This window comes from Cornus florida, unplaced genomic scaffold (assembly GCF_030987335.1).
Source record: "Cornus florida cultivar Cherokee Brave unplaced genomic scaffold, ASM3098733v1 CherokeeBrave_3.0.0_Hap2_Chr04, whole genome shotgun sequence".
In the NCBI taxonomy this organism is placed as follows: domain Eukaryota; kingdom Viridiplantae; phylum Streptophyta; class Magnoliopsida; order Cornales; family Cornaceae; genus Cornus; species Cornus florida.
Window position 1 is genome coordinate 16,154,592 of NW_026775574.1, and position 16,095 is coordinate 16,170,686.

Here is a 16,095-nt window from a genome sequence, read left to right on the forward strand (position 1 = left end):
AACAGTCTCCTGTTCCTCCTGAAACTGATCCATGTCATCTTGAAACCCAAGCCTTTGCTGCTCTTCCTCCATTTGCTGACACCGTAGGAGATATTGTTGCCTACGTGCTGTTCTCCTTTCCTTCCTAGTTCCTTGCATGTTCTGTCCATTTCTAGCGTTAACCATCTGTTAACACGAAAAGACAGACGTCAGTACCCTTTCTATACGAACCATAAAGAATACAATGAATCCTAACTTAAGCTCTATTCAAGAGAAAACGCTACGCGGAAGACTTAATACGAAAACATCCTAAAGACACTTGAACCTGGAGTGCTCTGATACCAACTGAGATACCCCTCGGATCCGAGACACGGGTTGATCAGGCCCAGACCCAAACCCGAGGGAATATCAAACAATTAATATTTTATAATGAATACGGAATACAAAATAAATTAAGAAATGAAATTAAAGCTGGAAGGAACTAAAAATAGAATCCGCAAAATATTATAATTATTAAAATCCATCAAACCCAAACTCCAAAACTCCATCAGTTTACAACTTGGGAATCCATCTCTAGTGGACCCTTATTAAACATCCAAACGGAAGATAGAACAACTGTAATAAACGTCCAGAAATAAAACTATAGAGAGAGCCCTACATAGTCGGAAGAGTGAATAGAGACCTCTGCTCAGCACGAACACGTCTAAGCCTGGAACTGTCGTGTACCTGAAAAATAGAAGTGGGTCAGGCCCACGCGCAAGTTTTATACTACTACAATCCAAACAGAGGCCCGATACGCATGTACATCCTAAACAATTCAACAATAGCTAATAGTCCGTAAATATATATATATAGTCACACTAAAGGACTCTCACTGGACTACAGGCCGGTCTCAACCTGAATAGAGGTAACATGCTAAAACGCACACGAAGTGGGCATATGTACCTATACCTAAATAGGGTACACCTCCAACCATTGTAGCCAGCTACACATCCCGATGCATATACGCTCCCTAGCCATCGGTCCTGAGGCTCAAGCTCATACCAAGGCACCATAACAGTACATATATAAAATCCATCCAAAATCCCTGGTATTGCCGCTCAACAAGTAGTTGCCATGACAATACAAAGCCACGGGACTTAACTTTTAGTTAATCCCATCCTTATTCCAAGTAGGTGGGTAATGGTATTATTTTAAAAACCAAACCCATCCTTAGTATGCCACCGTCCCATACCGGTGCCTACTTTCCAATCCTCCAGTAGTCAATAATACCAATAAATCAAGTATATATCAACTAAATTCCAACATCCAACATTCAATGTTAGCAGTGATAAAATAAGCATTGATAAACAGGGTCACAACAACAACATATACATGCCCAATTTAAGTTGTTCCCTTTAGTTTGATATAAAGACAGAATTAATTAAAACTTCCATTTAACACCTTACAAATGACATACAGATATGTAGGGTATGTATCACAAAATCCTAACCTCCACAGTTGATACTAACTGTGATAATGTAAGCATCAAAACAATATTCACAGTATGTATGTAGACATGCTTAATTTATAGTGTTCCACAAAACCGATCTAGTGTTAAACTCAAATCCTCCTAGTATTTAAGTTCCAACAATTGCTATTACAGAAGTTAAGATAGCTATCATCTAGACCCATCCTTCCAATAATTTATACTAGCAGTGGTAAGGAAAAACGTGAACCACAGAACCACAATGCATCCATAAACATGCTTAGTCTAGGTTGAACAAGCATACAACACTACTGTAACTACCAGTTTCATAGCAAAACAGATATCATTTTAGTTTGGTTTAATCTTCATTAATCCTGAAATCATTTAAGAGTGCAAAGAGTATGAAGCCTAAGGGAAAGAGTAAGGATAGAATCTTACCTCAGAAACTTTTGTTCAAAGTTTCAACGTCGTCTTCTTAAAAAATCCCGGCGAGTTCCAAAACCCGGTTACTGTTTACGGGTACGAAACATTATTCCCGAACTCAAAATCTGATCTCCACCGTTCAGATTGTGCGACACTGAGTCATGAACCTATCCTCCAAATTTTAGCTCGATCGGACCACGGACGACGCAGGATCGGATGTTTGATGAATCTGGGCAGAATGGAAAAAACCTGTGCGACCCAGTTACTGTTCACGAGTACGAATCACTGTTCCCGAGGTCAAACTCTGATCTCCACCGTTCAGATTGTGCGTCACTGAGTCATGAACCTCCCCTCCAAAATTCAGCTCGATTGGACCACGGACGAAGCGGGATCGGAGCTTTGATCAAACCTTGGCAGAATGTGAAAAACTGCGTTTTTCCTTCTCCACTTCCACAAAACGTGTGCTTTGTTTAAAAAAAACCCTACACAGACGTCTACCTTATACTTATAGAGTTTTCCTAAACCCTAGGTTCATTTAAGTCCAACTCACAATCCTAACCGGCCCATCTAATTAACGTAGAAACCTACGACGGCTATAATATAAATCCCTAATTTATACTGTAATTAAAACCTTAGTTAGATGTATTTACCTAATTACCCTATTCACCACTAAATACTTAACAAATAATCTAATTGAACAAAATAATAATTAGTAAACCCAATTAAACCAAATAAGACACACATAAAATAAGACACACATAAAATAATTAAACCAATTACACTTAAACCATTAATGCCAATTAAATAATTAAAACACTAACAAGTAATCCCAATCAAATAACTAAAAATAAATATCATTTAAATAAATTAAATCACCACAAAAGAAATAAATTAAATCACCACAAAAGAAAACAATTAAGCACCTAATAAAAAAATAATGACACATAAGCAAGTAAAATGCACTTAAATAATAAATTAAATACCATTAAATATCAGGAATATCCTTTTTAAAATTAGGGGTATTACATTAGCCATGTTTTCCTGCCTTGTGTTGGCATCGATTCTGGATCTTTTGCATGATTAACATCTCTTCAGCTCTTTGTTTGTTTTCAATCTCTCTTAGTTTGCTTTGAAGCTCGAGTTGTCTGGTTTTTTCTTTATCTGTTTTGCGTGTCTCTCGTGCTATTTGAGCGGCCTCAAGAGTTTCAGATTGTCTTTGATAAAGGGCTGTTGCATGATCAAATTTGCTAATGAAATCATTCTGACTTTTAGATTGCCTTTTATACTTATTTCGCCTCTGCTTCACTGCTTTTCATCATTTTGGTTGCTGACATTCTTCAGCATCCGTCAGATCATTTTCGCCTATGTGCGCCGATCCTTCAACCGAACTTGGTGTTGTTGCTGCATTACTTGATGGAATAGATGGGTTTGAGTGACCAATAGGCTTACTATCATCAATGTGGATTCCACTCTTCTTCTTCGGCTGTTTTTTTTTTTTTTTGGATGTCAATTCTTTTTTACAATATAAATGCCACTTATTGTTACTCTTCAAAATGTTCCAACAACTGTCAAACTTAAATTTGGTGTTATTTTGACAAGCAAACAACTTTTCGCTACTATCATCTAAAAAAATAAAAATCAATAATTATTTGAAGACAAATCTTTAAAATATCTACCAATTAAATTTAATATAATAAATAACTTACCTTGTACTCATTGTCTTACCCACTAGGGTAATTCCTTTCGATCTGGGTCATGCATCCAGAAAATTTGGTACTCATTTGTTGCATGATGGACCAATGATTCAAACAGGCGATATGATTTATTTTAGGTGTACCAGCACCACTAACGTGTTGCTCAAAACTTTCTTGAATTCGGATCCATAACGCTGCCTTTTGTTGGTTTGAACCGATGACCGTATCAGTGCTAATGGCTATCCACGCATAACATAAAGCCTCATCTTCAACCGTGGACCAATTAGGAGGCCGAATAGCCCTTTGCTTTCTGGAAGGTTGGGAGTTACTGGATTGTGCCACTTCAGTAGGAATGTTGGAAACTTGAGAAGGTTGATGAGACGAAAATTGAGATTCATCTCCAACAAATTGAGATTCTTCTCCAACAAATAAGAAGGGATCAAAATTATCATTTGATTAGTTGAATTGGGAATTGTAGTTGTAATATGGTGGTGGAGGATCCATGGAATTAAACTCGAGTAAAAAATTTTACTAAAAGATTGAGAAAATGACTTAGTGGTTGTAGTTGTAGGTTGAAAATTAGAGAAGATGAGTTGGATATGAGGTGAATAATAGTAGGGGTTGATATATTTATAGAGGAAAAATGAAAGATTTTTTTTTTTTTTAAATAAAAATAAAAATAAATAAATAAATAAATAAATATATATATATATATATATATATAATGAATTTTTTCAAAAAAAAAATTCAAAAAATAGGTTTTTGTGCCAATATAGCAGTTAAGGCACTATTTGGGTCAGCCAAACAGTGCCTAAAATGGCCATATGTCAGTAGGAATATTTTTAAAAATAATTTTTTAAAAAAAAAACACTTTTATCTATTTTTTTAAAACTTTTTTTGCCCAAAAAAGCCTTTAAGGCACTGTTTGTGTCAGCCAAACAGTGCCTTAATGGCTCTTTGGTTCAATTATTTTGAGGCAAAAAAAAAAAAAAGAGACCAAAATCAGCCAAAAAACTAATTTTTTCCTTTTTTTTTTTTTCAGCCAAACAGGCCTTCCCAAACAGTGTTGTAGGCTAAAACACTGTTTGGGCCAGAATTAAAAAAGAAAAAGAAACCTGATGCGGGCCCGCATGTCAGGCCCGCAATTCGCCAAACCAATCTTGATTTTTGGCTACTTGGATCCAGATTGTTTTAATGGGGCCCATTTTTTAAAGAATCCATCGGAGCAGCCCACTCTTCAAAATTGGCCCAGAATCACCAGAAATTGCACCGTTGGATCTACTCTTAGAATTTGAATGTCATAAAATATTTACAAATAAAAAGAAATATTTAAACCTAACAAAAATTATTTATTTATAAATTTTTGAAAAGTTATTTCACATTTTATCTCTGATAGATTCGGCTTAAACCTTTATCAAATATCAAAAAATAAAAATAAAAATAAAAATATTTTACCTAAAAAAATATATATTTTTCGAAGAAAAACAAACAGAGCCTTTATTTATAAATTTATCTCGTAATTGAACATTCATTATCACCTTTTGTTAACATGAATTTTTACTTTAAAAAAGACTAGTGCACTGATTTGGTTTTTGCTATTTAGGATTTTTATTTTTTCAAATTTATTTTGATTTATATTGTGTCTATTTTACATTCGGTTTTAATTCCCTTTTAGCTGGAAGAAAAAAATTTATACGGAGTAACAAATTTGGGGCTAATTGGACCGCCCACATCCACTTCGGCCAGGCCAACTTGGTAAGGCTCTAATTATATTTGGTGCGTGGATCTAGTAAACAATACTTGGGTCCCTCTCTTGGAGGATTAAATTCATCCTCTTGTTAATGTGGTCTAAAAAAATTTAGACACGTGTCTAAAATTTAATATTGCCCATCACTCATCTTTTTAGTGGTTCAACTGAAATCCAAAGAAAATTTTTTTATGCAATAAAAAAAAAAAAACCAAATAAACAAAGAAAATTGCTTTTGTTTCATTCTTTCGTATTTTCTTTTCCATCCTTGTTTTTCATGGTAACAAATAAGATAATATTAACTTCCTTTAGGTTATTCTTTTCTTCTTTACCTTAAATAAAACCAAAAGGAGCATAAGAAAACATGAAACCCTAGTAACCCTCTCCTATTGGACCAGTTTTGGGTGGTCTAATCGAGAACGAGGACAATCTTTAGAGTACTTTCTCGCCTTTTAATATAAAAGATCTAGAATTTGAGTGCTAGTAGGGAGCATAATGGTTGTGAGATGAAAAATTAAAAAAGAAAAAATAATAAAATAAAATTCTGTGCTAGTCCAGTGTAGAAATGGTGACAAGGATAGGCACCTTCTTTATATTGTAGAGTTACTTAAGTACATCTATATATTATTTAAGATACTAAAATATCCCAAAATATATCCTTAACTAGTATTGTGATGGACCAACAACAATACTACTTAAGGTCTACGTAGAAGAGGCCCATGCCATAATTTTCAGATGGGCCCAAGATTATTTAAGGTCTATGCAGGGCCGGAGCTAGAACCTTTCACTCAGTCACGTTTTTGGAAATGGATCCCCTCCTTGAAAAATACTTTAATGCTCATGGTCATGCACGGACCCTCGGTATGTCCCTACTCATATGATACCACTATTTGATTAAATGTTGACACGTATTTATATAATTTAATGAATTAATTGTATTTATTTATGTGATAAGATATAACTGATTAATAAGACCAATGATATGGTATCATTAGTACATAAAAGTCTTTCTCAGTTTGAAGGGGTCCAATGCACCAAACAACGTAGTTTTGTAATGTCACAGTGTCACACCACTCATGCAACTATAGTTTGCTTGTCCAATGTCTTGGCTTTTTGGCTAGCTATTTAATTCGTACTGTCCGGGAAACATTGGATTCTGCTGTGTGTGAATCTTCCACCAGGTTTCCTCCTCCATTGCTAGCTTTAAAACTTACTCACCCTCCATTTTTAATGACACTGACAACATAATTGTTACATGCAATATATCTCATTTAAATTCCAAGTTTATGATCACTATATCTACATGTTACATAAAATCTTTAACGACAAGTACTGAAGCATCCATGTTGAACACGTTATACAGACATAAGTACAGTAATAGTTATTATTTATACTATTGTTTTAGAATAAGTGAAACGCCTGTATTAGACACTAAGACACTATTTTTATCTTACAAAATAGAGTAAGAATGTTAAATAATTTACTATTCAATTAGTGGAGTCCATATGTTCATTGTTTTTATACGTTTTTGCACTAGACATATATATCACAGTTCATGTAACATAAACTAATAGAGTAATATGATATCTTGCTCATGTCCATTTACTTAAAAATAAGAACGGAGTTATGAAGGGCTAACATGGGTTATAGCTTAGGTCCCAAAAAAAATTAAAAAATAGATAGTATTACTGTACATCAGTTCACAGCCCGATCTATATAAAATACTACTCTTACTCTTAGCTCTGTCCACATGCAATATTAGTCTTTCTCTTAAACCATTCCACTTTGTAATTCTGGCTCTGCCCTTGCCTAAAAAGTATACCATATAATTCAATTTCATTATATTATTGTTTTAAAACGAGTGAAACGTCTAGACACACACACACACATATATTGCATGAAGACACTATTTTAGTCTAAAAAATAGAGTAAGAATGTTGAATAATTTATTATTCAGTGGTGTTCACGTGTTCCTTGTTTTTATACGTTTTTGTACCAGACACATTAGAGTTCATGTAACATAAATTAATAAAGTAATATGATCCATCTCTTATTCACCCGACATACATATAGAGTAATGGTCATATCCAACTGTCACTACACTTGGTGTGGAGATAATTTCTTACTTACCTCTAAGTAAGAGTCTAAGAGATCGTTACCATGTTGACCATTAAATATGATGTAAGTATAAGTATAATATATGTATATATATATATATATACATATATGTTACCATGTTGATCATTAAATATGATGTAAGTATAATATATATATATATATATATATATATATATATATATATATATGCACAACACAAGCGTACATGTAATAGGGAAGGTAGTAGGGGCCAGGGAAGGGTTAGGAACCAAAGCCGTGCGGTTAGGCGAAGTTTTCGCAGGGCTTAATTAAATTTGAGGGTGTATATGTATGGATGATAATTTATGACCATATGAAGCCAATACAGTAAAATGAATGTCATAATGGTATGACACCCCACCACCTGTAAAATGGCTCAGGCTCATTGAGATATTCAATAGAATTGAAAGTCGTCATTTAATATACTTTGTAAGAGAGAGAAATATAGTAATATTGTGTGTGTGTATATATATATACATATTCATAGCATGTAGAGCTAGTTGCTAGCACTTTTAGGAGTACAAGGAACCTGTACTGCTTTGCATTTATAATCCATGTTACAACCCCCTCTCTCTCCGCAGTACTCTCTCTACTTCATATTTTCTTTTATATATATATATATATATATGTTCATGCACATATTGCTATAGATGGTGGGTAGGAAGTACAGTGGTGGTCCGTCATGCAATATTATTAAAATACTGTAAAGTGCTTAATTCCAACAAGATGGCCTGTAGCTAGCTCCCTAGACATGCATATAGGTTAGGCAACCTTTGGACCACTGGGGACATAATATATAGTATTATATTTTTAATTCCACACACACATATATTTCAATTATTATCAACTTGTTCTCGACAAATTTTCTTCCTTAAAAAGAGATATTCACACACTATTTAATTATTGGAAAAATTACAAATTTGTCTTGCTCTAATTTCATTGACCTTTTGGACAACAAAGTTATACTTTGTATAAATGTTTATAACTGAGACCAGAACCCAGCTAGTAACTTTAATTTTTTATAATTATTATTTTTTCCTTTGTTTTTTCCTTAGTAATTAAGATGTAGGACATTGTTGAAAGTAGTCCTTATGATGGAAAAGTAGGATTAATTTGTAATTCTTTTCTTTATATTTTAATTATAAATTATATAATTAGCCTTGAAAAGTAAGTTGCTAAGAGTAATTGTTAAATGCACCATAGTTTTTCGGTAACAACTTGGTGTATGTGGGACGGATGATTGTATGCGACCGGTGATAAATTATGAACACTATCCTCCTCAGAAAAAAAAAATTAGGATAAACTTTATCTTGACTTTTATTTGTTTCTTTTTCCTTTAACGTATTAATTAATAAGGGTAAAGTGTCTAAAAAAAAAAAACTGAACTATATTGGAATTTGCAAATAATCCTCTTGAAATATATTGTGTACCAATGATTGAATTATATTTTATTAAATGATCATAATGTCATTTCTTATTGAATTAATTAAACTTATATTAAAAAGTTCATACTAATCTAGATAGCCGGAAAACATATCGCGTGTAATGTCCCACATCACCAAACTATGTAAATGCGTATTAAAAAATTGTGAATACCAAGAGAAGAGTGTGCAAAGTGAACAATATATACACGATGCGAGGTAGGGTTGTGACAAAGTGGTATCAAACCCAATCCCTAGTCGGAAATGGGGGGTGTGCATAAGCCCATGTGGGGGATCAACCAAAAGTAAGTTGTGGCAAAGTGGTATCAGAGCCGATCCCTAGCCGCCGGGGGGGGGGGGGGGGGGAGTGCTCCTTAACTATGTACACTATGTACACGCGTTTTGAAAAACCGTGATATTAGTGCGGGTTGGCCTCAACCTTAACTATGTACACGCGTTTTGAAAAACCGTGATATTAGTGCGGGCTGAGTTTTTTGCGATCTGACCTAAAAACTTAAGTAGTTAGGTAGGGTTAAACCTAACCCATATATACACATTTCACTTCCCATCTACATGGATCCGATGTAGGATAAGACTCCCTTTGTAATATTCTCCGCCACCCGAACTTGCAACGACCATCGAGTCATTCTGCCTACCCGAGCGAGCTCACCTGGACACCTTTCGAGACTGGCGCTTGGCGTGAGATCAGATCAAGGACTGAGTCTGGCTCTTAAACCAACTGTAACGATTTGGGTACGTGCTTCGCTATTTGATCCAAGAACTTAATCTGTTAGATGATGCTAACACTCAATCTATATATTTTCATTTCACTTCCCATCTAAATTTGACGGGGAGAAAACTCCTCTTGAAAATGGTCAAAACTAACACTACTCTTTCATTTAATGGTAAATTAAGAATCAATCCAATCCAAAGAAGTACTAGACCTGCTAAGAAAAATTAAGCACTACTCTTTCATTTAATGATTAATTAAGAATGATTAATTAGAAAAATTAATGGGTGACCTTGAAATAGATGTAGAAGTAAATATATGGCCAAAGTAAGAGCACAGAGGAAGTGACGGATGGACCCTTTTTTTTAATTATTATTATTATTATTTTTTAAGTTAAGGGTAAGCTTGTATTAATAGATAAAATGTACGCACATGGGACCCCAAAGGGAATGAAACATAACAATACAATACAAAATACAAAACAAACCAAGGCCACAGCCTTAACAACACTCCTGCCAAACACTGAAACTATTGCACCTTAGGGAATGGACCTCTTTGGCTCTATAGTCTATTCACCAGAACTTGAATATAATATAAACAACTTTTTATATACACACACACACGTACAAATATATATATATATATAAAACATCGAGAACAATGCTTACATGATTAAACAATGATTACATGATTAAACCATGCATCAACTAAAGAATTCTGACGAGTGACGATTGTGTGTGTGTGTGAGAGAGAGAGAGAGTATAAAAGTGATGAGGAGCAGACAACTTGTTGTGCCTCCGATTGCAGGAATTTCCCACCCTTCAAGAAGGAGCTTGCTAATATCTAGTGTGCAATATTGGTACGGTCTCATGCAATTGATGTCAAGGCAACAATGCACAGTTTTCAATTAAATCTTGAAGCCTTCACCTTTCAATTGAAGAATAAATAGATATTTTTTTCTTCTTATATATCAATAAAATCTTCATCGGTTGGGAAAAAAATTGCAGTATAAAATCAACACAATGTCCTTCCAAAATGACATCTAAAATACGTGAGACCACTTGTTCATTTTGCTCCAATTTTCCAACTAAACTTATATCATCTGGTATATTCCAGCCAGTACTAGCTATCACATCATCATGTGCTCCATGTAGATAATGTCTTGTCACAATAAGGCCCAGCCGGTGCACGAGCTCACTGGGGGATCTAGAGAGGATTTTATATTCGTAACCTAACTTCCATATAATAATAAATGGACCGTTTACAATGCATAATATATTATTATTTTTATTAGCAAGAAATTCACACTCATTTGCAAAGACAAAGAGTACAACGCTTGGTCAATCCATAATTTATTGAGGATAACTTTTAATACATTAGTTATTGCTAATGACCTTCATATGATTAAGCTAATCTCCTAGTTAGTAGCAAGAGCAATTATAAAGTTGTTTAACATTACAGGCTACAGTTATTCTCAGTCTACCTCCTTAATCTCTCCCTACCACTCCTAGGGTTAACATTATTTGGGCTGATTCAGAACACAGGCGACGACCCCGACGCCACGGAGTTCACGAAATTCAGTACATTGTTCCAATAATTATTGTTGTCCTCTAAGTTGCCACTGCAACTCCCTCCGGCTGCGTCATCGGAGTTTCCGGTGACGTTATTGTCGTGAGAATGGTCTAGTAAGATGTCCGTGAAGCATTCCATGAAATCTGGAAGTGGCAGGGTTGCGCTTGCTGTCTTCAAAGAGTCCACAGCCAATGCAGCACTACTATCATTTGAGTATGCTGCCATGTCATGAAGCTGCATGGGATTGTTCTCCATCTTTTCTTTGAGCTCAAGGAAGGTGTTTGACTTTCCTAACCCCATACCTCCCATCAATACCAAGGGATTCTCGGTGAACGAGCCTACTGCCGGGAACGGGAATGCAGTCTCTGAGAAGTTCAACGTGGAAGTGGGGGACTCGAGGTCGCCAGTGGCGGAGAAAACCCCGTTGGAAATGGTGTTTTCCTTTATTGACTTCGCCCACGACCCTTGCCAGACTTTTAGCACGTCAAGGCACAGGGGCATCGGTCGCGATAGCGGTGGCTGTGGTGGTGGTATGGCAGCTTTGTTGAGTAATGGAGCTGAAGCAGACGAGCCGAGCTGGGGCTGGAAAGGGTTAGGGCACATTAGCTTCGATTCCCGGACCAGCCGGGCTTCGGCTTCAAGCCGAGCATTCTCCCACTGAGCCATGTGACTTAGGTTGGCTGCAACCTTGGGCTGGAGGGTGTCACTTTGGGGCTTGTGAGTCACAGGGTCAATTCCCAGCTTTGTTAATCTTTTCTTAATGTGTGTGTTCCAGTAGTTCTTGATCTCATTGTCAGTCCTCTTTGGCAAGTGAGCAGCAATAGTTGACCATCTAATCAAATTGATTAACAATTGTGAGGGACATATATTAGACATTCTAACACTCACAATTATTGTAAAAAAAAAGAACAGTACAATACAAATTCAAAACAAGTCTGAAAATAAAGTTAGGGGTAGGTGGACGTCTCTTGATGTGACGTGGGAGACTGAAATTTTTATGAAAATAATGATTGGTTATTCAAATTTAAATATAATAATAATTTATATAAATTGTTACCCTAATAAAAAAAATTTACAATAATAATAATAATAATTTGCAGTAATATAAGAAAGAGTAAATGCAAAGCCGTGCATGGCATAGAAATAACGTCCTGTGAATTATTGAATTGTCCTAGTGTTGTCGAGATGTTAATTAATCGTACTACCCTAATAAATTAAAGGTAAAGCTAGCTCAGACACCAAGAACGGCTTTAATTTAATTTTTTTATTTTATTTTATTGCAGGGCTTTTATATATATATATTTACGTTGTTTAACTGTATATATTCTGGTGAAAGGTTGTCCTCTAAATAAATTCATTAATAGATTCTAGTCCATATGTTCTGTACAACAACAGAAGCATATGTACGTTACACATTATATAAGAAAGCTTTACAATATCGGAAGCATATGTGTGCGTTTGTGTATATATATCATAAATAATCTCTTACATATGGGTGAACTTTATTTATATCCCAAATATGAAAACAGTTGGATATGATTAGTTGTAAAACAAGTAATTAACAATATATATATATATAGCATTATATCCAACAGTCGATCATTATGTGTTCTTGTTCATTAGTGTCTAAGAGATTATTACTTATATATGTAATATAATATATTTTTCATTTTAAAATGAATTTTCTATATATATAAGTGAAAATAAATGAAATTTTTTATAGTAATATCATGAAGATCATGCATAACCATTTATTAAATTATATAGTAGTGATAGACATTAGGAAATAATTTTTGTGATGGCTAATATCGAATCAAGAAGCAATATTGTTTGCAATGTTAGTTTCCAATACTTTCAAGAGTTAATACACACACACACACACACACACACACACACACACTGTATATATAAAATATGTTCACCTGTTTCCAAGAAGAGCATGGAGTTGAATGATGGTGGTTTCTTCCTGCAAACTGAACTTTCCTCTCTTGATATCTGGCCTTAGATAATTTGTCCATCTCAGTCTACAACTCTTCCCACATCTCTGAAGCCCTATAAACCCCACACACACAAACACACACAAATACATTAGGTTGATGTATATATCACATAAATCAGAAAAGAAAAACAATATTTGAGCCGATCGGTTAAATGTAAAACACTAGTCGAAAGCTTATCTATCTGTAGATATATATGTTCCAAGTGGAATTCATATCAAAGGGATAAAAGTAATTCCGTTAGTGTTTCATGTCTAACTTATCGACTTTATGATAAATGAATATTTATATATATATATATGTTACCGGCTTTGGCGGGCAAGGCACGCCAGCTTCCATGGCCATGTTGCTCAATGTAAGCCAAGAGTTTCTGGTCTTCCTCAGGAGTCCATGGTCCTTTCTTCAACCCTACCTTCTCACAGCAAGGTGACCTCCCCATTTTGGACCAAACAAATTGAGAAGTTAAAAGTGAAGCCCTTTGGATGCTAAGCTTTGAGAGACCTTAAAAGGTTAACACTTTGTAAGCAATTAAAGACAACAAATCTAAAGAGAAAAGGGAGGATTTGTGTAGTAGAAACTAGAAAGGTAAGTGGACAATATATATAAAGAAGAAGAATTAAATATATGTATCGTTTCGTACCAAAATATTTTATGACCAATTTACCCTGAGCTTTTTTACAGATGTATATTTATTACTCAATCACTCAATTCCACCGGTGTGCAGGTTCTCTAAGTAAGGAAACAAAATGTGACACAACTGCCTGATCAGGTACATCTCACCCCCACACAAAAGGTTTGATGATCACCGTTTATTTGGATGACTGATTATTGATCGGATGGACAATTTTATTTCAAGCAATGTATGTGAGAAATTGAGTTGTATGTGTGAACTGTAAAGCCATAAAACCAGCTGTGTAAAAAATTCTCTATCAGATTCATATAAAAAGGATTTTATATATTTCTTATCTAAGAGCATGGTTGTTTGTGTGTGTGTGTGTCTCTCTCTCTATATATTTATTTATTTATTTATTTTTGTGTGTATATTAGATGCGTCATAATAGATCTACACAAAATTTTGAATTAATTATTTTTAACTTCCAACCATCTGTCATGCCCAAGATCTCACATAACTTTTACAAACTTACTTAAAATAGGGTTGATTCGTTAATGGAATAAGAAAGAGAAAGGTGAAGAGTTTAAAATAGGATTAATTCGTTAATGACCAGAATGAGAAAGAGGGGATGGAGAGAGAAAATATGTTAATGTAACTGCATAAATGGGTGTTGCAAAGTACGCAATAATTTTACACATGGATAAAGTAAAAGTATATCTTAACATCGTGTTAAAAATAATACACATTATATGTAACAATGTATATTACTTTCATCTCATGACTAAATTAACCTTGCAACATTTTTTAAGTTCTCAGTCCATTACAATTTCAGTTTTAATGACCCCAACTCAAGTTCCTAAATTGAGTAAATACTAATACATTGAAGGGGTGGATTCTTATTCTCTAATGAAATACAGTACTAGTGTCCTTTCAAACTATGGCAATTATTAATTAGGACCACGATTTTCTGTTCTCTCGAGGAACAAAAACATAATAGAGTTTTTTTGCTTGAGTACTCTAAAAACATAAATTCGAATTAAGTTGACTCTTTATTTTAAGAGAATTGACTTTTATAATTTTTTAAAATAATTTTATATAATGAGGATTGTTAAATTAAGTTGCATTTTCGACTGTAAATTTACAGTCATAAATCGTGTTGGATAGTTTTAAATGGATTTCACTTCCTCTCTTTTTATAATTGTTTCAAGTCACGTGTTTACGGCTACCGTGTTAATTTTTCACCTTTTTAGTGACTCTTCATTAAGGGTTGTTTTTCTCACTATTTTTCTCTCATCACCTTATAGACTAGAAGACTTTTAGGCTCTTACTGGAAAGGCCTTAAAGCAGCCCATATTATTGATCCACCAGTGGGAGGAAAAAAAAAACAAAAAAAGTGTAATATACGCAAAATTAATCAAATTAACAACAGATAAGATGGATAAAAAAAGTAAAAATACTAATAATGCAATACATGTTCAAAAACCCTTTAAAAGAATAAAATCAAAGTCTAAAAGCGTCTATAAGGTAATGAGAGAAAGATACTAAGAAAAATAGCAGTTAATGAAGAATCACTAAAAATGTGAAAAATCAAAATAAGGGTTAATAAAGAATTACTAAAAAGGTGAAAAATCCATTTAAAACTATCAGTCGCAAGTGCAACTGTGTTTTGCAGTTCTCATAACTTATATAATTTTTTAAATTATTGAGAACTGTTTTTTGAATGACAAATCAAGTATAATAATATTCTATAAAATCATAGCTAAAAGAAGCTTTGATTTTATTTAATCAGTTTTATATATATTAAAATTGTTTTTTTATTTTCACTATGCGTAAAAACTTGTTTCAATTCAATAAAACCATAATGTTATCTATCCAATCAAGTTGAAAATAATTTGCTACCCTTTGATTTTTCATTTAAGAAACATGGTTTTGCTACGTACTATTTAATTAAGTGGAAAATTACAATGACTTCCCTTAACTTAACAGAAATATATACGGTACCCTCACATTTTTTCAAAATTACACTGCTCACTCTTGTTAGAGTTGTCAACTATGTTGAATGATTCTTCTAAAATTACTTATAAGCCTATTTTTAATGATGATTTACACTAATTTTCAAAAAGACCAAACTGCCCCTTTGGTCAAAAGTTTTGGTAACTCTTGTTGGGAAAGTGTTACTAAAATACAAACATTAAACACGGAGTGTTTTTTTTATAATAATATAAGTGTGATTTGTGTGTATGTTTATTAAATTTTAAAGAAAGTCAGTGTAATTTTTTTTATTTAATTAAGTCACCAATTAAAATTTTAATTAT

General features: G+C 33.9%; 1 protein-coding gene across 1 annotated transcript; it reads right to left on the reverse strand.

The window, feature by feature from the left end:
* Window positions 1-10,942: 10,942 nt before the first annotated feature.
* On the reverse strand, window positions 10,943-13,645 carry LOC132302181 (transcription factor MYB16-like). The gene is made up of 3 exons (XM_059799058.1): window positions 13,474-13,645; window positions 13,093-13,222; window positions 10,943-12,002 (listed from the first exon to the last, which is right to left on the reverse strand). Exons 1-3 carry the CDS (start codon window positions 13,604-13,606, stop codon window positions 11,132-11,134), a joined length of 1,134 nt encoding a protein of 377 aa, XP_059655041.1. The 5' UTR covers window positions 13,607-13,645; the 3' UTR covers window positions 10,943-11,131.
* Between the last annotated feature and the right edge of the window lie 2,450 nt (window positions 13,646-16,095).